The sequence below is a fragment of the Barbatula barbatula genome (assembly GCF_947034865.1).
Source record: "Barbatula barbatula genome assembly, chromosome: 6".
Lineage (NCBI taxonomy): Eukaryota > Metazoa > Chordata > Actinopteri > Cypriniformes > Nemacheilidae > Barbatula > Barbatula barbatula.
In genome coordinates, this window is record NC_136765.1 from 7,523,407 (window position 1) to 7,545,015 (window position 21,609).

General features: G+C 36.9%; 1 protein-coding gene across 1 annotated transcript in view; it reads right to left on the reverse strand.

Moving 5' to 3' along the window:
• The window catches only part of alk (ALK receptor tyrosine kinase), a gene marked incomplete at its 5' end in the record, with an annotated part of 278,465 nt that overhangs the window by 154,420 nt on the left and 102,436 nt on the right, over positions 1-21,609 (reverse strand). Inside the window, 2 exons of the mRNA XM_079458537.1 lie at positions 98-244; positions 12,553-12,666. Of these exons, the coding sequence (XP_079314663.1) occupies positions 98-244; positions 12,553-12,666 (261 nt within the window). The remainder of the gene's footprint in view (positions 1-97; positions 245-12,552; positions 12,667-21,609) is intronic.

The window sequence follows — 21,609 nt, forward strand, 5'->3', positions numbered from 1 at the left end:
ACAAAGAAATGTATAAAGGTTTGGGAAAACTAGGGAGTAAGTAATTCATGACAATGTTCATTTTTTCAGCAGTAAATTAAAATAGTAATTGCCTCACCTTCCTCCCATCCCTGGGTACTCGCTTTTGTACTCTCCATCATGTGGTTCTTTGCCCAGGAGTCCTCTGCTGATGTTAAACTCCATGCAAACTCAGGATAATATCCAGTATGCCCACGGTCACATGACTTTCCTTTTGTGGAGCAATCTGAAAGAGAAAAATAAGATTTTTACTTACACAGACTCTATTTGCATATGCAAAGTTTGCACAATGCTCATTATTTAAGCGAACGGCTGTGCCTGCAAGAGGCTGGCAAATATAGAAAAATCGAATGAGTGCAATGTCATGTTAAAGCAGATGAAGTGTCACATAAAGTTTAAATTTATTAAGGATGTCAAATACATTAGCACATGTTATCTCATGAGCTTATCACTTTGCTCTTTCATGCTAATAGTTTTAACACTGGCATTCACATAATGCTGAATGTCAAAAGCTATTTTTCTGTACAACGCAGACTGTAGTGACATAATGTGTAGGCGTACTGTGATTTTATCAAAATCGTACTTACACACACACACGTTGTATGAAAATGTATAAGAAAATCGATTTGCATAAAAATACTTTAAACACGCTTTGGATTTCCAATTTATGTAAATTGCAATGCTCTCTCCTTACTTTAAGGGTTAAAAAGTTTTGCTGGTATGATGCAGTTCTGCTTTTCTAGAAACAACAGTGTGGGTCATTTGAAGTTGGTTATATTCCTTTTTATTTCTAGTAGGTTGGAAATAAACTTTAAATGCATTAGTTTGGAAGTGAAAATACTGGTAATGTGGTTCTAACAGTCTTGGTTGCATATCATTAATATTGGGAGCACATCTGGCCAAACATCTAAAACAATATGAGGGTATAGTATGTGTATTTTTCAGTAAATCCTTTTTTTGTATGCAGTTTGTCAATTTGTGTTCCCTGACCTTATTGCTAGTGCAGCAATCTACCAATTGAACTAGCCGTTCCAACACATTTCCTTTTGCATGCTTTGATTCATTTATTCTGCTGGAATGGCTTCCAAAACACATCCCACCTGTGTTATATTCCACACACATTGCTCTCGTATTCACTGGAGTGTTAAAAGTTCCAGTGGGACCGGGTTGTTTATTAGCGGATAGCTGGTTTAAACCCCAGGCGGCGCACAAATGTACACACTTTCTGGTCTTCTGCTTGGTCTGAGTGTGTGCTTCCCTGCAACTTGCTGCATTCCTTGTTAGGGAAGGCAGATCCCAGAGGAACATTTTATTGTAGATAGGTTGAACTTCCATAGCTCAGACCTAATGGAATTCTCAGTTATGTTTCATAACATTTCATATAAACGTGTCTCTAGAAATCCTTAGGAGAAATAAAAATAGAAAGCAACGTTGACCTACAGAAAGAGTCAAATAACTGGATAGCTGAGCTCAGATAATTTGGTTTTGGAAGGATTTGGCAAATCTAAGCACAGTTTGAACCCCTGTTAAAACCAGTTTAAAGAAGACACACTGGGGTTTATGAAAAGAATATCTAAGCTACAGAAGACTTAAACAAAAGATTACATTTACAAATGAGATACACAAAAAACAAAACTAAAATTAAGATATTAAAGCCAACATAAAAAATTATTTACTTCCATAATCTGAACAAGAAAATTGTTATGATTTCATCATTCAAAAATTGCTTAGAAAGTGAAATGTCATGCATCAGAATGGAAACTAGTTTAAAAGTAAGAGTTGATTTGTGATGCCGAAAAGCAAATTAGTTTCTTGGGCCAAGCATGTTATTACATTTTAATAGTAGACTACGAAGAAAAACTTTGTACTCGATATAAAGTGCATCAATGAATCAAGCACAATAAGACATGTGCATTAAGAGAGTAAATAGGGTCTGTTTTCTCGCACTCTCTCTCTCAAAAATAATGTGATGTCTTTTTAAGTAAGACGCTGCAATACTAATTCAGGACTATCTGTCATTTCTCTGTAATGAAACAAATGTCTGCTTTATTTTAGCAGCAGTGAATCTCAAACTGGATGATGAGTGCTCAGCTTTCTACATATTTATTTCTCACTATTGTCCCTCTGGGTGCATCTTGGCCAATGTGAGTGATCCATTGATCCATTCGCTCAAGAAGGTGACAGTTCATCCAAAAGTGACACCCTCTGTCTAACGTTATTGGGTTTTGAAAATATGCTGCATTAGAGCTTGTTAATATTTTATTGCCTGTCCCTAGAAAGAGCCTTTTTATAAAATCAGATCTTTCTTTCCATTCAGTGATTATCAACCACCACTGCAATGATTGTGACTCATTTGTTAAAGTTTCCAGATAATGGTGATTAAATGCCAGAATGAACCGCAGGTCGTAAGCTATGATGTGCTGCAATGATTCTTTTCAAGGTCAAATTTTAGTGGAGTTCAGAAAGTATTGGTTAGCCTGCCCTCTGTGTGTGTGTGTGTGTATGGGTAGTTGTGTGTCCGTGTGTGTGTATGCACGCGCTGTGGACTCTTACATTTGCGTAATCGGTTGCAGCTTATTAATGTCATTTAGAAAGTCCCCGATGTACTAAAGGTTTGCATGTAAAAAAAGCTGATCCACTGAGAACTGCAAACAGCATGTCATTTTCTTCTAGTATCTTTGTGAATATGCTATTTTCACCCATTCAGATGTAAAAAAACTGGGTGAAAGCAGCAATTCGATTTTGCAGAATGATTTTCTAAGCCTTAAAGTCATTGAAAAATGTTGTTTGCAAAATAATACAACTGATAATCAGGGATTTATTAGATTTGTGCTGTACACCAAAGGCAATATGTTCATCAAATTATAGAATACAATTTTAATACAGAACATGCTTAAGTCTTACATGTGTTGCATCATAAGAAATTATATGAGGAAAAAACCTGTTACATTGTAATGTAGGATTGCAAAGCAACTGTCATTAAACAGTAAGTGTAGCAAAATGTAATGGGGCTGGGGGAAATGATTCAATAAATCCTGCAACAAGTTGAGGACGTGTCACACAGCTCATGCACCCACTGTGGTGGCAAACTAAGGGAGAATTGATGATTTACCAGATGGCCAAGGACACAGATTTTATTGCCCATTTATCCCCATTTATACCCCTCACTTACCTAATGTCTAAATTCACTGAAAGCGTGATCATGTCCCCTTTGACACCCATTGAGTAAAACACTTCGACCGATCAGTCACAAGGACCCTGGAAATGGCTACAATTAAACGCAGAATATTTTTGATCGGTTTCATTTCAGCTTTATTTCCGTCTGTCTATTTACATCATACAACATCACAGTGTTTCCTAATCTCAACTAGTGTGAAACACAAGACGACAAGGTTCATTTCATGAGCTGAAGGTGCACAGAATTCAATGATCTGTACAGTGTCGAACAGAAAATATCACTTGCTTCCTATCACCGTGGATTTCTAAAGAGTCTAAACCATTAAGCTTGTGAAAATACTTTATTGTTTTAGAATGGCTGTGCTTAGTTCCAAAGGATTTTTTAAAACGCTGATCTAGACAGTTTGACCTGTTTGTTCTGTTTGACTGTGCTTATTAGAGACTTCAATTATGCAAAACATTTTCAGCTCTGACATGATTCAATGTACTGTTTAGATGATTAAAAGACCTTTTCAAGGGGCAAAGGGGTCCTAGTTTGAAACAACTTCCTCCGAATCCACTTACATCTGAACATTTTGTTGCATTCTCTAATTTGCCTGAGTGTTTGCATATAACCTGATTATTTGTCAGGGGTATGGGTTTAGCATACAATTTCCATAATAGCAATACACAAGAATTCCAAGCATTGTTTCAAAAGCATTATAATGGAATAAGGCAAATGCTTTGCAATATGTGCATATTTTAGTGTATGTGCTACTACACTACTTAGAAGTGCATTTGGATGATTGCAACATAAAAAGTGCAAATGGCAGAGTTTGATTTACTCAAAAGAAGTTTTGCAACGCTTGAGCTCTCACACAGGTCTCGACACACTACAGAGGAGGGAGGGTTTGCTTGTAAACGCTTTCAGCCATGAGCCATTTCAACCTTTACAGACCATAAATTTGATCATTTCAAATGGTCAATTATTCCTTGGCTATTTGTATCCCACACAGATGAAGCACAAAACCGTGGGTGGTGGAATGACCAAACTTCTTGAAACGGAATTCATGTTCCAATAGAAGAACCTTTATACTGGTTGTCCGGCAAATGTGGTCACAGGAGCACACACACTGCCCCGTTCACAATCATTCACTGTTTGTTTAATGCTATTGGAAAACAAAATGGCAAGTGCTGGCTGAATTTTTTGACCATTTATATTGCACATATGAGCAGTTCGACTAGGTCGCAGGAGCAACACTGTCACAGCAGTGCTAGTTTGGGGCTATTGTTGGTCTGGTGCTCAAGCTCAACTAAAATGTATACAATATAAATATAACAAAAATATAACAATATGAGTTTAAAAACATGTGAGTGACGTTTAATGTTTTGTAAACAGCCACCATGAAACACACTGTTTTCATGTGTTTTTGGCCAAACCACAAATCAAATTCATTCTGAAATCACATTTTTATCATTAAACCACAAGTACACAGCATATCTCATCATAACCATTTGACATCATCTTATACAGTAGGCTTATATGTGTGAGGGGGAAATGATCACATGACACTGTAAACAACACTCTCTCCCACAGTAGTGAACCCCCGATCGGTCTTTTCTAGTTTCCTTCTAAGCACAAGAAAATGGCTTTTTATCTACGATATATCTTGCACTACCCGAACCAAAAAAAGCATGAAAACAATGTGGATAAAACATTGTTATACAAGTAGTTATACAATCTACATCACCAGTAAAATAAGCTTCTTTATGAGCTGCAAACGCAGCCAGTGTGAACGGATCCGCGTGTTGAATCTCCAAGACTCTCCCTGAGCGCTGCACATGACATGAATGCTGAAAATAAATTAATCATAGACAGCTTTATAAATACACAGGTAAAGCCATTTCAACAATTTGTCGTCATTAGTCTATTGGGTTGTTAAATGATTATCTTCTCTGGAAAGGTATTTATGATTCTCTTGCTTTAACAGCTGTGATTGCTGTCTCATTTCAAAATGACTGAACACATTTCGATGGAGTTCCTTCAATGCACAAAATAAATTTACTGGTTGATGACAATGGAAACTGAACAGACGCAATACAAAAATAAATGGCATGGCTAAATTGCTTCAGCGGGGGATAAATTACGTGACTCATTCGAGGTGTTGGAGTTTGCTCATTGCAGATGCACAGTTTGATTCGCTTTTGGTGACGGTAAGGCCTATAAAGAGAGCATGCGTTCAGTTAATGAGGCTGTAATGTCAGAGTGACCCCGGCCTCCTTTATCAGACGCACAGAGATTGAAAGAAACATTACCACACAAAGGATGGCCAAAACACTGCCAGGTGTGGCTGTCCGAATACAAATGACCATTCTCCGCCTTGACAGAAACCAAAAAGAGAAGCCAAAAACCTTTGAAATGCATACGTTGTGATGCAATATTATATTCTTTTCTATTTGTAATTTATTTATTAAATGCATTTGTCCTTTGCTACCACAGAAAGACAAAAAGCATGTCAACAAAACAGTTAAGTCTATTACAGAAGAGGATGAATATTGTTGAAATATGCACCAGGCCTGCTTATTTATGTATCCATTTGACCGTTTTATGGCCCCACGTCCCCTGTCGCCCTGTCAGATACAGGAAGAGCACCTGGATGAATGTATGAGTCATGACTCAGTGTTGACAAACGGGTTGACGCACATTGATATGGACAGGCCAAATAAAATAAAACATAACGCTCAGACAGCTGCACCACAAATATATTCATCTTCGATGCCTTCAAATCCTCTCTACCTTCTTTTTGTATTAGACCGCTGACGGAAATCAATCTAACTCTCATTTCATTTCAGATGAATTCAGATATCGTTGCTAATATATCATGCATAGTCTTCTGTGTCAATGGCAAGCAGTTAGAAAGCAAAGCATATTGGGATGCGGGACAGAAGCGTTGGAAAGGTGTGGACTGGATCGTAGCCCTTACGTCTTGCACCATCAACTTTTACTATCTTGCATTTTGGCATATTATGAAAGTAGGCCCAAAAGACCAATTAACGAAATGCGCAAATGAGTGCCAGCTGCACTATGGTAGATATAGGATATGAGCCTGTAAATGTTAGGAGAGTTACTTAAAACAGCATTATAAAAGATGTCTATATTACTTGAAAGAGTTAGTAAAAACTTGAAATAGCTGCTTTTATTAGATGATGTGATGACAATAAAATGAGTCGTTAGGTGGTGCTTGGTGTCATTTTTAAGACCTATCTTAGCAATGTTCCTCCATTGTGGCAAATGGAGCAAATATGCTTATTCATCGTTTCATTTATAAATTATGCGGAACACTAACTGTAGCAAGATGGGAGGGTCATTGATATAATGCTACTATATAGTGGTGCTGATATTCCTGATACACTGTATACAATTTTGTATTACAGGGATAGTTCACCCAAAAATTCTGTCATCTGTTATGTTTTCAAAGCTGTATGACTTTCTCTCTTGAGCAGAAAATGAAAAAATCTATTTTGAAGAATGTTGGTAAGTGAACAAACTTTGTTTTCATTGACTTGCAGTGATTTTGTGTCTATACAATAGAAGTGAATGTGTACCGCTGTTGTTTGGTTACTAACTTTTCAAAATGTCTTATTTTGTGTTCTGCAGAATAAAGAAAGTCATACAGGTTTGAAATGACAACCGGTTGAGTAAACACATTTTCATTTGAATCATGAATACAATTTTCATTTTTGGGTGAACTATCCCTTTGCTATTGTAGCGTATATCTATATTTTTTTTTTACTCCCAAAACATGTTGCCAACAAAAGCATTTATTAATCCTTGTCAATGTTAGTTGATGTCAACACAGTAATTATTTTAGTTCATGGTGCATTAACTAATGTTTACAGTCACAACGTTGGATTTTAATCGTATTACTAAATGCTGAAATTAACATGAAATAACTAGAAGTATTGTTCGTTGTTAGTTCATGTTAGCTAATGCATTAACTTATTGTTAACAAATAGCACCTTATTGTAAAGTGTTACAGTTTTTCATCATGTATTAAGAACAATTGCATGTTACTGTATGTTATGTCATTTATTTTTATTGTTTTGTCAATTATTTACGACAGTAAATTGGCTCAACAACAATGCAAAATTGTGAAAAGCACTTAAATTGACAGCTTGCACTTTTTGATCACATTTTTGCTTTTTTTAACCAGATGCTCCCAAGATTTTCCATAGTGTGCAAAAATACAAAGATGTTAAAACATTTTAGGTGTGTCAAATAGTAACCAAGTTTGACAACAAAAAAAGTGACCAGACATGTTCAAATCATATCCATTGTTTTATACGCTTATTTATCAAATTTACAGGCACTTACTTTTTATTCGATGAATGTCATTTGTTTTGATATTTTGCTATCCTTCCTTACAGAAAATACACGAGGATTTTACATGCGTACGACATGTTAAACGTGAAAAATATGGGATGACATGTGACATACACCACATGTTTCACATGGGAATTCACATGGGATTCACACAATCACACATTTTACATTTGAGCATATGTGTATTTGTGCACATGTGAATTTCGTGTTTCTTTTCTGTAAGGAATAGGGCATTCATAAGTTTTTTAAGTGTGAATTTCTGCTTTCACAGATCATAGCAACATCTTCAGTCACACTTTAGAATAGGGACCAATTCTCACTATTTACTAAGTATTAACTAAGACTTTTGCCTCAATAAGTAATGCTTATAAGGTAGTTTTTAGGTTCAGGTATTGGGAATGATTAAGGGATGTAGAATAAGGAAATGCAGAATAAGGCATTAATATGTGCTTTATGCATACTAATATACAACCAGTGTGCATGTTAATAAGCAAGTAGTCAATGGTGAATTTGTGTACCTTCTTTAAAAAAGTGAAACAGGTGTGGAATCTTCTAAGAAAGGTACTAAGTGCAAATCCAGAGAGGTAATGGCCACACATGACAAAATGGCTACAGATAATGTATATGGATTATACACTTACATGAAGGTTTGGCTGAATATCCCAATAGCCAAATGCAGTGAACAACGCTAACAGCCAACCTGATCATGCCTGACCGTAACTATCGACCTTGTGTGTGATAAAACACCCCTTTTGTTTTGTCTTATTCACAGCCCTTCCCCACCGGACTGCACCCGCCAGTCTCCTGGCACACATGCATGGTAGCTGTGCCAGGGGGGTGTTTTGACAGAGAACCAGGAGTTGGAGATTCATCTCAATTTGGAGTGCTGGGTGTTGCGGGTGATGGCAGAATTCAGACAAGACCCCCTCCCAATCCCACACCTTTCCCAGTAGTAATAAACACAGGTATGCAATAGAAGCTGTGGAGACACATGCAATCTATCACCTTGCCTAAAGTGGCGCACACCATTCACTTCATGTGCGTCAATTGCTTCTTCGACCTGCTTGTAAAACCGGGCTCAGCTAAGTGGATGCGTTTGCTTCTCCCGATGGCCTAGTTTGAATTAATTTGCAAATTTCTGCTGCCGGCAAAAAATCTAAGCTTTGCACACCCTATTAGGGTTGGGGCCATGTCACATTCAGCTATCTTGGTTTGAATCAAAGCAATTTTACAGTGGTGAATGAGGTGATTTTGGGCTGCAGGAAGACTGAAGGCCGTGACATCAGAGAAGTATCATGTTCATTTGTGAGCTCAAGAGTGAGTGGCTATTTTGCTACACAGATTATATCAAAGTTGGCAGTGTCAGATTCTATAAACCAACATGTTACTTTTCTTTTGTAAGTAGTGAATGGTCTGACGTTCTAAAACAACTTTTGCAAGTGGGATTTGTGCATTATTTTTCTGTCCCAACCTTAAGGAATAGTTTGCCAAAATTTGTATTTCTCTTGTTCACAGCCAGCCTATATAATTTGCATTGGCCCCTTGTATCATTCCGTATTCGTTATAAAATCCTCCTTATGACCTTTAAATCTCTTAATGTCCTTGTTTCCCCTATTGAAACTATTTCATCCTTACACTGGCCAGACCTTCAGGTACTTTGATTCCACCCTCCTTATTGTAACACATTTCTGGTTCTTTGGTGGCAGATCTGTGCTGTCATGGCTCACAAACTTTGGAATTTACTCCCACAGTCCCTATGTGACATCTCCTGTATCTTTACCTTCAAAACACGGGTTACAACTCGCCCGTACTCACAATACTAGTTATTCTGTCTTTCTGTCCAATTCTGACATTTTCTGTCTAGCAGTAGTCTGTAAGTGGGACTATTTTTAAATTTTTGGGACTGACAGCTTCAGTGACCATTCACTTTCATTATGTGGAATAATGGGCACATTGTTAGAAAATATTTTAGAAATTCCTCCATTTGTAGTAGAAGAATAATTAATATTAGTTTAAACAACAAGTGTGTGTGAGTGAGTGAGTGATGGATGAATTAACAAATTCATGTTTATTTAAGAGGAAACTTTCATTTTTTGCACGCTCTAGAGTGGATCAACAAATACTTTCCTTTAAATATTTGTTACTAAGATGTTTTAGGGCTTTCTTATGAAGCTGTATTGCATTCCACTGGCTTGTCCGCTTTATTTTTTCTAAGAACACGAATGCCATTAAAGGACCCTGATACGCAAAACAGTGGGAACCTCAATTACTTGCATCATGAATACAATGTTACCTTTAAACCATAGCTATCATTTGTCAACAACATCATGGTAGGATATTGTGCATTTTCATTTTGTAGCTGTTAAAAATGCCATAACGGAATATGTGCTTGGCTTGCACTGTATTACCAAAACAGAATGCACTGTTTAATAACCCTAGAAATGTGTGTTTCTCAAGGGCCTAAACTCTAGATTTATGATTGAACCCAGAAAGGAACATGCCCATAGTTTGTCATTGCTATAGGATGTTTGCCATATGTTAATCCATGTTTCCCCTTTTTGATTCTGTTCACCTGTTTCAGGTTCCCCATAAGAACACAAACATATCCTTCAATGATTATTTCAGACAGCAATGACAAACAAATTGAGACATTTGCTCATGTTTCCTCCACCCATACCGTAGCGTCTGAATCTTGTTGGGTTGTATCTTGGATGTAGGCACACTTCGTGATTGGGACTGTCTGTTATCACAAATTAGTGAGGAATCTTGTTAACTGCTCGCCACATCAAAGGCGATGGTCTTGAGCCATGTAATGTGCACATAGTATAATCCACATTAGTTTGATTGCTTTATATCAAGAGTGTCAGAAAAGCCATGTAGGCCCAGAGTTTAGATCAAAATAATCCTCAATAAACCTTTGTTAGATGGTTTAATTCTGTTTGATTACGGCTGAAGAATATGTAAAGTGGCTTTCTGAGATGGAAGTTTGACACCTGTCTAAAACCTGTTACACTATTTTTTACATACAGTATGTTTCTTTGTACATATGACGTCTGTTCTTTGTCTCCCTTATAGCGTATTTAAAACGCAGTTTTCAAGTATTCTTGGGGAAGCTTTCATGTAAACAGCTTTCTTCTTTCATTAGACAGCTTTGTATCTGACTTCGAATCTGCTGAAGTGTTTCTAGTTAAATGTCCAATGCGCATCACAGGTTTAGCCAGTGGTCCGCAGGCCTGACGTCTGAGGCTTTGTTCACTGTCAGAAAAAAAGGTTTGGAACTATACCTTTTCTGTCCCTTGGGTTGTTCCCTAAGTTTCTTTTTTGTACGTTTACAGGTATACAGAAAATAAAATGACATTGTAGCCTTTTAGGCACATTATTGTACCCTGGGGATCTGTTGTGTAACTTCAAAGATACAGTGAAGAGGTTGTACCAATAATATGGAATTGGTACATAATAGGTGATATATTCCTATACAACACAGCAAGGCTCCTACATGTTTTAAACCTCCTCAATGAAATCCTCTTTCTGTGTTTAATTGTGCAGTGAATACTTAACTGTTTCGCCAACTTAAGAGTGTGTTTAGTTTGCTGTGATAACTGTTTTGAGAGCTGTTACCTGAGTTTGGAGAAATGTACCAAATCGATTGAGAACAACAAATCTCCAAGTGCCTGATGTCTGATTGGCTTGTGTGTAGAGTTTTAACACAATGAGCCAAATTCTGCAAAAGTGTGTAAGCAATAGGCAAAAACTGTAACAACATCAATGCTGTAAGCCTGTCAACCATACAACGCATCCTCCAACAGCACCAAGTCATGATGAAACAACTTAATAAGGTGCCATTTGAGATAAAAATTTGAGTCAAGAATCTGTGACATTACTTTGTAGAGGTATGTATTCAACACTACTTCCTGTACTTCAGACACTACATATTTACTCATCTGTATGTCCTTTTGTCTGTTACAGAGAGTATTGGAGATGGATGCCCATGTTATTTGCCATGAATTTATTTACGTGGATGAGGCTGGCTTCAACCTCACCAAAACCAGGCACTGTGTAAGAAATGTAATAGGACAGAGGGCAATTACCAAATGTCCCCGGACAGCGTGGGGGTAATATAACTATGTGTGCCATGCTAGGAGATACTTCCCTCGATGTTTGGCAAGAGAAGAATGACCTCTGACTTAAGCTGCTGCTGCTGAGAGACTTTCGCTGTCGTCAAAGCCCAACAGGATAACTTACACGTTCATCGTCTTGCTGATCTAAAGCGGCTGATGTGTTTTATTGAAGCCATTACCTCTCAGTCACACGCATATTAGCTCTCACAGGTTATATTCAAATGTTGTTTTATTCACCCATACAAACAAATGATTTTCAAAAATTTCCCATCAGTTTTTTTCACACTCCATCATCATGACAATGAAAGCTATTGAATCCTGTTTTTAGAAAATTCCACCATGAACCTGTGAAATCACCATAAAGGAGTCTGTACTTCAGATGAGCCAAAGGTACAGTGTCGTAAAATAGATCAACTCCAAGGGTACACACACCGGACACACACATTCTGAGCTCAAAGTTCAAGAGCTTTCCTTTGTCATCGATACTTTACAGCTTTACTGTATAAACTGTATTGTATATTGCAATAAAATAAGTTGTCAATTACAATTAAGAACAATATCAAGAGAGATGCACTTAAGAGAGGCACTGAATGCATTGGTACATTCTGGATGCATAATTTGGACTTACTTTTTCAGCTCTGTTCTCTAACACATCATATTCTTAGCGTGTAAAGGTGCACCATTTAAAATTCATAAGGCTTGATTCTCAAAAGTGCTTGCCACAAGTTCAAGATCAGCTAGTCAAAATCTATGAGAATATGTGAGAAACAAGACGTGGATGTTTATCCACAGTGACACCTGTCTGCCTACCCGCATCACATTCTGTAAAGCACCACAGTTTGAAATGCAGTATGATACTGATGGCGGGTGACTTACCTGAAGTTGATACAGGGTCCTCAGGGAAGGATAGCTCGTCCTCGGCAATCCATGAAAAGTTCCAATATTTGGGGGCAGCGAAGGAATTTCCAGAGTTTTTCGGCATGGGTCGGTCTGCGAACAAAGGTACAGTTTCAATCAGGGGTGTTTTTAATTGTATTACAGTATGGGAATAAGACTTATGCTCAGGGTGAGGCTTGTTTTATCGCGGCAATCTGGAAAAGAGTGTAAAGTTATTAAAGGAAAATCAGACCAATTAAAGATTTTAAATCCATGATCACTGATGTACCATCTGCCCAGGGTGTACCCTTGTCTGTGGCTTAAGATGCTAGGATAGACACCAGCCTTTCTGCAAACCTGCAGAGGATAAGCTGGTCGGGAGAATGGATGGATGGAGATAATTTTATCCAAAGCGTCTTAGAGTGCATGCAGGTTTTATACAATGTTATCAGTATTATAAAATATTGCAGTATGTGCCTTTTTCTGGGATTCAAAGCCACAGTTTCGCTAATGCCATGCAAGTTAGGCTATAGGAAACTTTAGTCAAAGTATTGGAAAGTTTGATAATATGTTTGAGGATATTTACAATGTTTTTACTTCCAATGTTTACACACAACATGCTTGGTTAAACTGCACATGATCTGTGCTTACTGGAACTTGTATGTAGCCCCAACACAATCTCAGGGGAATTTGTAACTATTTCATTAGGTGGTTTATTCCTATGAATCTGTTTTTATCTTATTTGCACATTTTAGCACTATTTGCTCAGTCACTTATGTTTAGGGGTGGGCTTAGGGGAGTGGCTTCAGTATTGCATTTTTCAAATAATTAAATTCATATTTTAGCCACTGTAACATTAACTAATGCTAACAAAATAACCTTATTGCAGCGTTTAACCAAAATGTTTTTGCACGCTAAATTTGTATTTTGTATAACTTATGAATTATCTAAGCATTTCTAAATATGAAGTAACTCTTCCATATATGTGACAAAGGACCATTAAGTCGTCCCAACACAATCTCACAGGAATTCATAACAATTTTATGAGGTAGCTTATTGAATTCCAACCATCTTATTCACACGTTTTAATGATAGAAAATCTGACCAATCACATCTCTTTTTTGACCTACAGATTTTAGCCGGGGTTTTGCACCTCCACAGCAAAACAAATAAGTTCTTAGACATATCCCCATTTACAGGTCTTAGCTAGCTTGGCTGATAAAATTAAAGCCCGACACAACAGGACAACTAAGGACAAATTTCATCCCTGGCCCTCGTCGCAGTCCACAACGATTGGCTTGTACAGAAGAAAAGGTCATTTTACAATGAAGAAATTGAGCATTTTTCAGCATAGGAGCAGAGAATGGATTGTATTTTCCAAAAATACAGTAATCCAAGGTAATAACAGTTTGCTTTTTCAAACAGTATAAAAGTGAAACGCTGAACAATTTGCCTAAGGGTGAAATAACCCACTGAGGGACTACATTGTAAATGCACTGTATACGGTTGAAAACTTGTATTTTATTATTAATATCATTGACAGGCAGGAATCAGTAGTTTGTCGCTTCTCTCAAATACAACTCAAAGGAAACACTGTAAATTAGAAGCACCTCTACCAGCATCGGGCAATACCACAGAAACTGTTGTCTTAATGCTTTGTGGGCTTTGAAAAGTATGCTAATTGAAAATTCATGTATTCAGAGGAGCATTGTATTGTTGAAGTGTACCGGCTTAACTGTTTATCTGTTAAACTATCACAGTGACAGCTGCTTTGTTTCCATTGAACTAACTGATCAATAAATCCTGTCATTCCTACTCAATTATATGTTTTCAGATTTTTCTCAGATTGTTTTTCCGGGACAGGACCTTAGCCTATTCTCATACTAACTAACTGTTAGTGTTGTCTTGATAAATACAGCTGCTAACCTGTATCATCAGTGCAATCGTTTTGTCCCAAGATGCACACAGTAATGTATTTTTTAACTAAGGCCTAGTTTTGGCTTAAAGTGCTCCCTGTCCCCAGCCCTTAAAATATTTAAATGGCAACAGCTTCTGCAAGTCCTTACATTCAACATCAACTCTACTTTTGTTTGACTGGCCTGTGTGGACCACAACTGCAAAAAATGTTTCTGGGTTTGTTAATACTTTGATTACTCATTCTAACTTCCAGATGAGGCTAATTAATAAGAAGCTAAATTGGTCAGGGAGCATAAGGAGTCTGTTTTGGACTAAAAAACGACTGGGGGGTTAGGATCTGTCATGGGTAATTTTAGGCTGAAATAGCCAGCCAATACTTGAGGGCCTCAAAGGAGCACAGGTGCACATATACACTTTAATCATTCCAAATGACCATTAGGAGAAAATCAATAGTAAACAGAGCACAACTTTTATAAGTAACTATGTGCAACATTAGACCAGTGCAGGTGGCTGTCAAGGAGGTTTATAACTGAAAACAAATAGTGCTGTGGAAGTGACATCCGGATCATTACATCATTGGTATTCAGTTCCAGCGAGCATTCTTTTTAAACCTTTCACTTTAATTGTAAATGTCATGTGACTGATCACTCTGGAGCTGAAGAAATCGTGTTTCAAGCCACCTCTGAAAGAACATTTTGCCAGGCTGTCATGAATTATGTTTTTTTACCACATAATGAATTAGCTAAAAATATAACCTACAAGTGCTTACTGCTAAGGCTACGTGCTGCTCGCCAAAGTATAATGCCTTGGTATTATTCATTTGATATATCCTCACCCCTAAACATCACAACTATTGGTGGCTGGTTGCTTTACAGTCAAAATGTATCCTGTTAAATTGGGAGGTTTTTGATCAGAATAAACTGATAGAAAACCTTCAACACCCCAAATAATTCATTTTGAAATATGTTGACTTCCTTTAAACAAGGCTTTTGGCAATGCACAAAATTGTACGACATGTACATTTCTGTGTTGTTCTATTTGTCAACCACTGTCCTTCACATTCCAACATCCTTCTGCCTGTGGTCAAAAGACACATTCCATTTATCACAATGCTGCCCGTGGCTGGATAAACTTCTGTCATTGAGAACTCATGAGGCCTTCATCATTTGATCAATGAGGCTCAGCTTTAACTCTGCACCCACACACCCTTCATCACCTATCATGCCCCAGTGCTCCAATCTCAGGCCTGCTCAGCCCGAACACTAGCTTTTTAAATAAATATATAAACAAACAACAAACGCTCGATAAGAAGCACAACCAAGTAGTGAAGTAAAAGACATGTTTGATAGGACATGATGTAGTGGTTTTGTTTGGTGGCGGTGCGGCAATCCTAGAATAAATTAAATTACCCGTAGAGGAGCATCAGGGGAGTTGTACAAGTGGCATTCGTTCTTATCAGATCCTCTATAATATCAGACAGTGAGACAACATGATATGACTGGGGGATATGACCATAAGCTAAATGGATGGCAAAATATATATCTATATTTGTTTTATTTCAAACACTTTTAAAAGGTGCAACAGATGTCAACACGGAGAGTGTGCTTGACATTGGTTGACATTCCCTCATCCTCAAGACTATAAATACAACAACGTTTGGTGCAAGTATTTAGAATAAATGCAAATATATATTTTGCTTCCAATAGCACTGAACCATTGAATTTTCAAAAAAAACTTTGAAATAAAACAAACTGTCGGCTTTGTTATTCATGATAAATAATATAAATAATTTGTTCAAGTTTGGGTTGACATAACAGAGATATGGGCTGGTATAAAATACTTTTATCCTTTGATGAGCTATTAGTCTTGTGGCCTTGAGCACTTACAAAAAAGTCAAGGTACATCTCTGAAAATCTGTTAAAGAATTTACTTTTAAAACAGCAGTCCAGTATAATATGTTGGAACTGACAAAAAAAGATATAATAATGTAAAAATATCGCATAGTTCTTATTTACATTTGCAAAATGTAAGTGTGCTGTCTAATACTGATCCTAACACAACATTTAGATTGCTTATTGTTGCTATGGTTATCTGCTCAGGTAAATACGACTTCTGCTGGCATTTGCATAGCAGCAGGGGTAAAAACCCACTCTGATGAACTTTAATTTTATAAACAACATTTTATCACTATAGAAACATATTCGGACAAAAGCATAACATTTCTCTCTTACAATATTAAATAAGATTGGATGTAGGGCTCTTATACATTGATTAGTTGTCTGATATTGGTGGATCATTACATTCCTGCCAAAGTGTAAAGAAAGAAAGAACAGAAAAGAACTGTCAAGGGCTGAATTAAACCTTGATGCTGCTTCTGAGATCCATTGATTTCTTTCAGCAGCCTGACTGAGCTCTTATGCATTCTGCTCTTGTGTGGCTGAGTCACCTGACCTGAACCTGGACACCTGATTACAAACACACACTCCTTCAGCCCATCAATGCAGTTATAGATAACTTGAACCAGGGCATTAAGAGTTCTTATCAATTCATTTCCCATGTTCAATGCATCCCTTCTAGTGATCCCATATAAACACACTAAGCCACAGAAAATCCAATTAAACAAGCATGATTAATTGCCAAGCTATATCACAATGGTAATAACATAATGTTTTATTCATTGCCTTTACTCAAAAGGTCACCCAAACCACAAACACATGACAAGATTTCTTCTACAGCTCTTCTTTCATGTGTACATAAAGTTACTAATTACTGGCTACCCGGACAGTTTTACAGAGTCGTGCAAATAATTCATGGAATAGGAAAGAGAAAAGGAACTTTCATATTTTCATTGAAAATGGCCTTTTGTATTATTTGTAAAGACATTGTAAGTCTACATGAATCTCTTTATTAGATTGTGTGCAGTGCACTAAAAATAGCCTGATTTGAGAAACAAAAATAATAAATTTGTTTTGTTACATGGTGATTTGACAAATGTTACTGCATAAAGCTTTGCTAAAATGGCTTTAAGGGACATTAAAGCTCACCCTCAGATTGTTCCCAACCTGTATAAATGTATTTGTTCTGCCAAACACTTACAGCTTTTTGTAAGAACGTCAGTAACCAAACAAATCCCGCCCCCCATTGACTCCCATGGTATTTATTTGTTCTGCTATGGCAGTACATGGTGGATGAGATCTGTTTGGTTACTTGCACTCTTTCAAATACCTTCCTTTGTGTTTAGCAGAACAATTACAGTTATACAGGTTGGGAACAACCTGAGGGTGAGAAAATGTTTACATTATTTTCATTTTTGAGTGAACCCTGTTTGTTGGTCAGTTTTCATATTTGATGTCTTTATCCAGTTTGAAGAATATAATGCTGAGTTTAAAAGACCAATGGAATATTTAATATATTTAACCATTAAAAACAAGATTTTTTAGTTTCTGTGACACTTACTGGTTTAACTGAAAGAAAGATATTGGTCTTTGTTTAATAAAGTGATTCCATTGTCGTAAGAACAAACATGTATTTCTAATAAAACAATGCAAATACATTTATACTGTATTTTGGCCAGCTAATGGCTGGGAAACAAAATTTATGGCTTTTAAATTTTCTCAGTTCACCATTCCTGTCAGTGGAGGAAAATCTATAGGTGTGTGGGTGATTGATGTGTGACAGAACAGTTATTGCCTTCTGCGATAGTAATAGTGCTTGAAGACTCGTTGACAGCGGCAACAAATTCATAGGCTGACCTTGACCCTCTGAACTCATCCCATGTGTCCATTACTTTATTACAGTATACATTTTGAATCCGTCCAGTGCAGTGTTTCCCAACAGTGGGGACCCCAGCATGTATTTCAGAGGGAGTGTGAGTACATCGATGTCAAACATATTAAGACTTTTTAAAAGGATCCATTAGTTCACATAGAGAACAGACTGCCGATGCATCCAGTAGGCTTTTGTGGTAATATTAGCATGCCAACTGTTGTTTAGTGTGCAATGACCGTAATCTCGCATGGATTCAAAAATATATCCCATTTAAAGCTGTAACATTAAAAGGGCAGCCGGATCACCCATTTCATTAGACGAGTTTCTTTTTTTTGGAAACAAATATGCTGAAGACGTTTTCATATGCTTCTGAACCTACTTTAATGCCAAGGTAATGTGAGCATCACACAGGGATGGTTGTTAAATCCTAAGGAAGATTAAGGTTAGATATTTGTTGTGAATGTATTTTCCATGCTTTAATACCCTGCAAGCTATACAGTAAGTATTAAACATGTGAAACAAAGCCCATTAAAGATGAAAAACGTTTAATGGTCATGTTAGAATACAGAACGAAATCAGAATCCCTTCCCTCTTTTTCTGTTGTTTTAAACAGTATCACTATAAATTGTTACTTTTACAGAGCCGTATCTATGTTGATTAAAATATCAATATTGTGAAATGCTACAAACGAATCTGAAGAGTTGATCATAGAAAAGTGATGAAAAGGCCGGTGGTCTCACTTTATTACCTGATGTGAGAAACGTTCATTGTTTCGTAATGTGCTGTTCTTATAATTGTCAGCAACACATCATATCTTCATGATGTAATCATAAACTGGTGAATAGGTGTCTTCTTTACAACTATATTACATTTGGGGATAATCTGAGGCTAATATGAGGAGACCACTCTGATTACATCAGAATTTCAGACTTCTCTCGTCTTATAATTTAGAAGAAAATGTGTCAAAAAACAGTGACTCAGCCTCCAGGGGCATATTATCTCAAATAAACACTTAAATTGTAACTTAAAAACGCTTCACAAGCAAGCATTTATCTTCATCACCTCTGATGTTGAGTAAGTCATTGGAGTCATGCAGACACCATTGATCAGAAAAGCTAATGAGGCGCTTCTGTTCCTTTAATGATTGCTTGAGAAGTGAAGGGGCTCAGATTTTGCGTAGGCAAGCAAACCGTGGTCATCAATTTATTTTCAGAACATCTGTCCTAATGTTCCACTCCAGAAGTCAACCCAACAGGCATTAAGAGTAGTGCTCATAAAAAGATCTACATCCCCATTCAGACACTCAAAAGGTTTGACAGTGTAATGACTCCACAGTGGAGATAATATGTGTCAATAATGATGAAGCTGGCAATGAGGTGCGAATAACTCTGAAGATGGTGATGATAGAGATGATGTTGAATTTGTATATGGAAGATTATGATGATGATGGCAATGATGAGGGTAATAATGGTGATAGTGGTTCCCACGAAAAAGATGAAACGATGATGCTGGGGTATAGACATCTGTAAACCACACTGTAAACACCCTAAAAAAAGAGAATAAAATAATATTAGCATGACATTTATTTGCTAAGAACGCATAACATTAGAAGAACAGACTGTCAAATATAATTGATTAAGCAATTTCCAGCATTTTCTCCAATTTTCTACAAAAACCCAGCACAGCAGAGAGTACTTAACTATTGAGAGTAACATCATAGTATACACACAGGGCAAAACTGTATATATTTATTAAAAGTGAATTAATAAATATATAAGGATTGTTTTAGTGCATGTTATGATTGAGTGCATTTGGCAATAGCAAAGTTAATTATTTTCTAAATGTTAATTAGTAACACTGGGAATTCATGTCTTGTAAATATTTCAGTTTTCTCAGCACATCAACAAGAGCAGTGTTTTTTTTTTTTTATATAGTTATTTGAATGGAATTTTTAAAAAGCAGTCTAAATCATGTAGTATAAAATAAAATCTCAATAGTTAAATGTCAATGTGTTTGGATGCTTCCCATGAGATATAATTGGACAAATATGCAGTTCTAAAGAAAAAAGAACACAAAAAAACCTTAACAGAAGCTTATCATGTCTGCAACCCTTGCGTTATAACCAATGATTTAAATGAAAAGCACTGAGAAAAACAAATCTGTAAAGCTGAAGTATGCAGCTTCAGTGTCACCAAATTTACCACTAGCATTAAGTCTGTCAGTCAGGATGCTCAAACAACCTGCATTAGCCTATATCGAATGCATTACCACTTTAATAAACAAAAATACACTTTCATGCTTTTTGTAGTCTCTAAGAAAGCAAGTACTCTTTGAAATATCCAGCTAAAAAGCTGACTAACAGGTGATCATAACACTGCTTTTGCATTCAAACATACAGATCAAAACAGCATATCAAACATGTCATTTTTCAGCCTTAGTATCTGAGGGATAGAGGCACTCTGTTTGGCATTCAGAATACTGTGGCGCAAACACGATCCATCAATAAAATACCCTCACTGTATGAAAGTAGATGTGATTTAGCGCTACGCCTCTCTGCTCCCGCCATAATCGTGGAGTTAATGCAATACAGGCCCAGCTTTTAAAAAGTGAAACGACACTTCATAAATCTGAACTGCAGCTTTGACCTCTCTCTCTGTCTGTATCTGTTGGTTTCTGCCTGTATACAACAGTGGCTCATATATCATGGTTATCAACTTTCAGTAACCTCTCTGCTTGCTGTCGTTTCCATCAGAATATGTTTAAAAATTGTACAAAACATATCATCAAACCCAGTGCTAGCACTTGCTCATTCTGTCCATACTTGCTGCATCAATTCTTCAAAGGCCTGGGGGAATTCTGCATAATAAATTAATGTCTTATTGAGATATTATTTTATATTTTTATTAGGGTTGGGCAGCGTTATAAAGTGAGGCATTTTATGCTATACTGTAAACAAACCAACTTTTTAAAAGTAATAGCATCTTCTAGTTTAGTTACAAATACCATAGTTACAAATACTTCTAAAATGTATTCCTTTTCCCACATTGGGATAATTCTATAACAATGTATCCGGCACTATGGGAGTAGTACTGTTCCCTTTCTGGGTCTCTCGGCATTGTGTCGACAGAATGGGGTTTGCCTAGAGAACCTATCATCTTTGACTGACTTGAGAAGGCCAATGAAATGGGCGAATTACATTTGCATATCGGAATCCTTCAAAATAAGGAAGATGGCGTACTGGATTAATTCACCTTTTGTTCTTAGGAGCCTTCGCATCTGATGTTGACGTCTCCTGCTACAAATATTGCTGGAATTCTATACAACGTGGTGCAGCAGATTGTCCCATCTTGTCAGTGACTTCCCCTGTGCGTC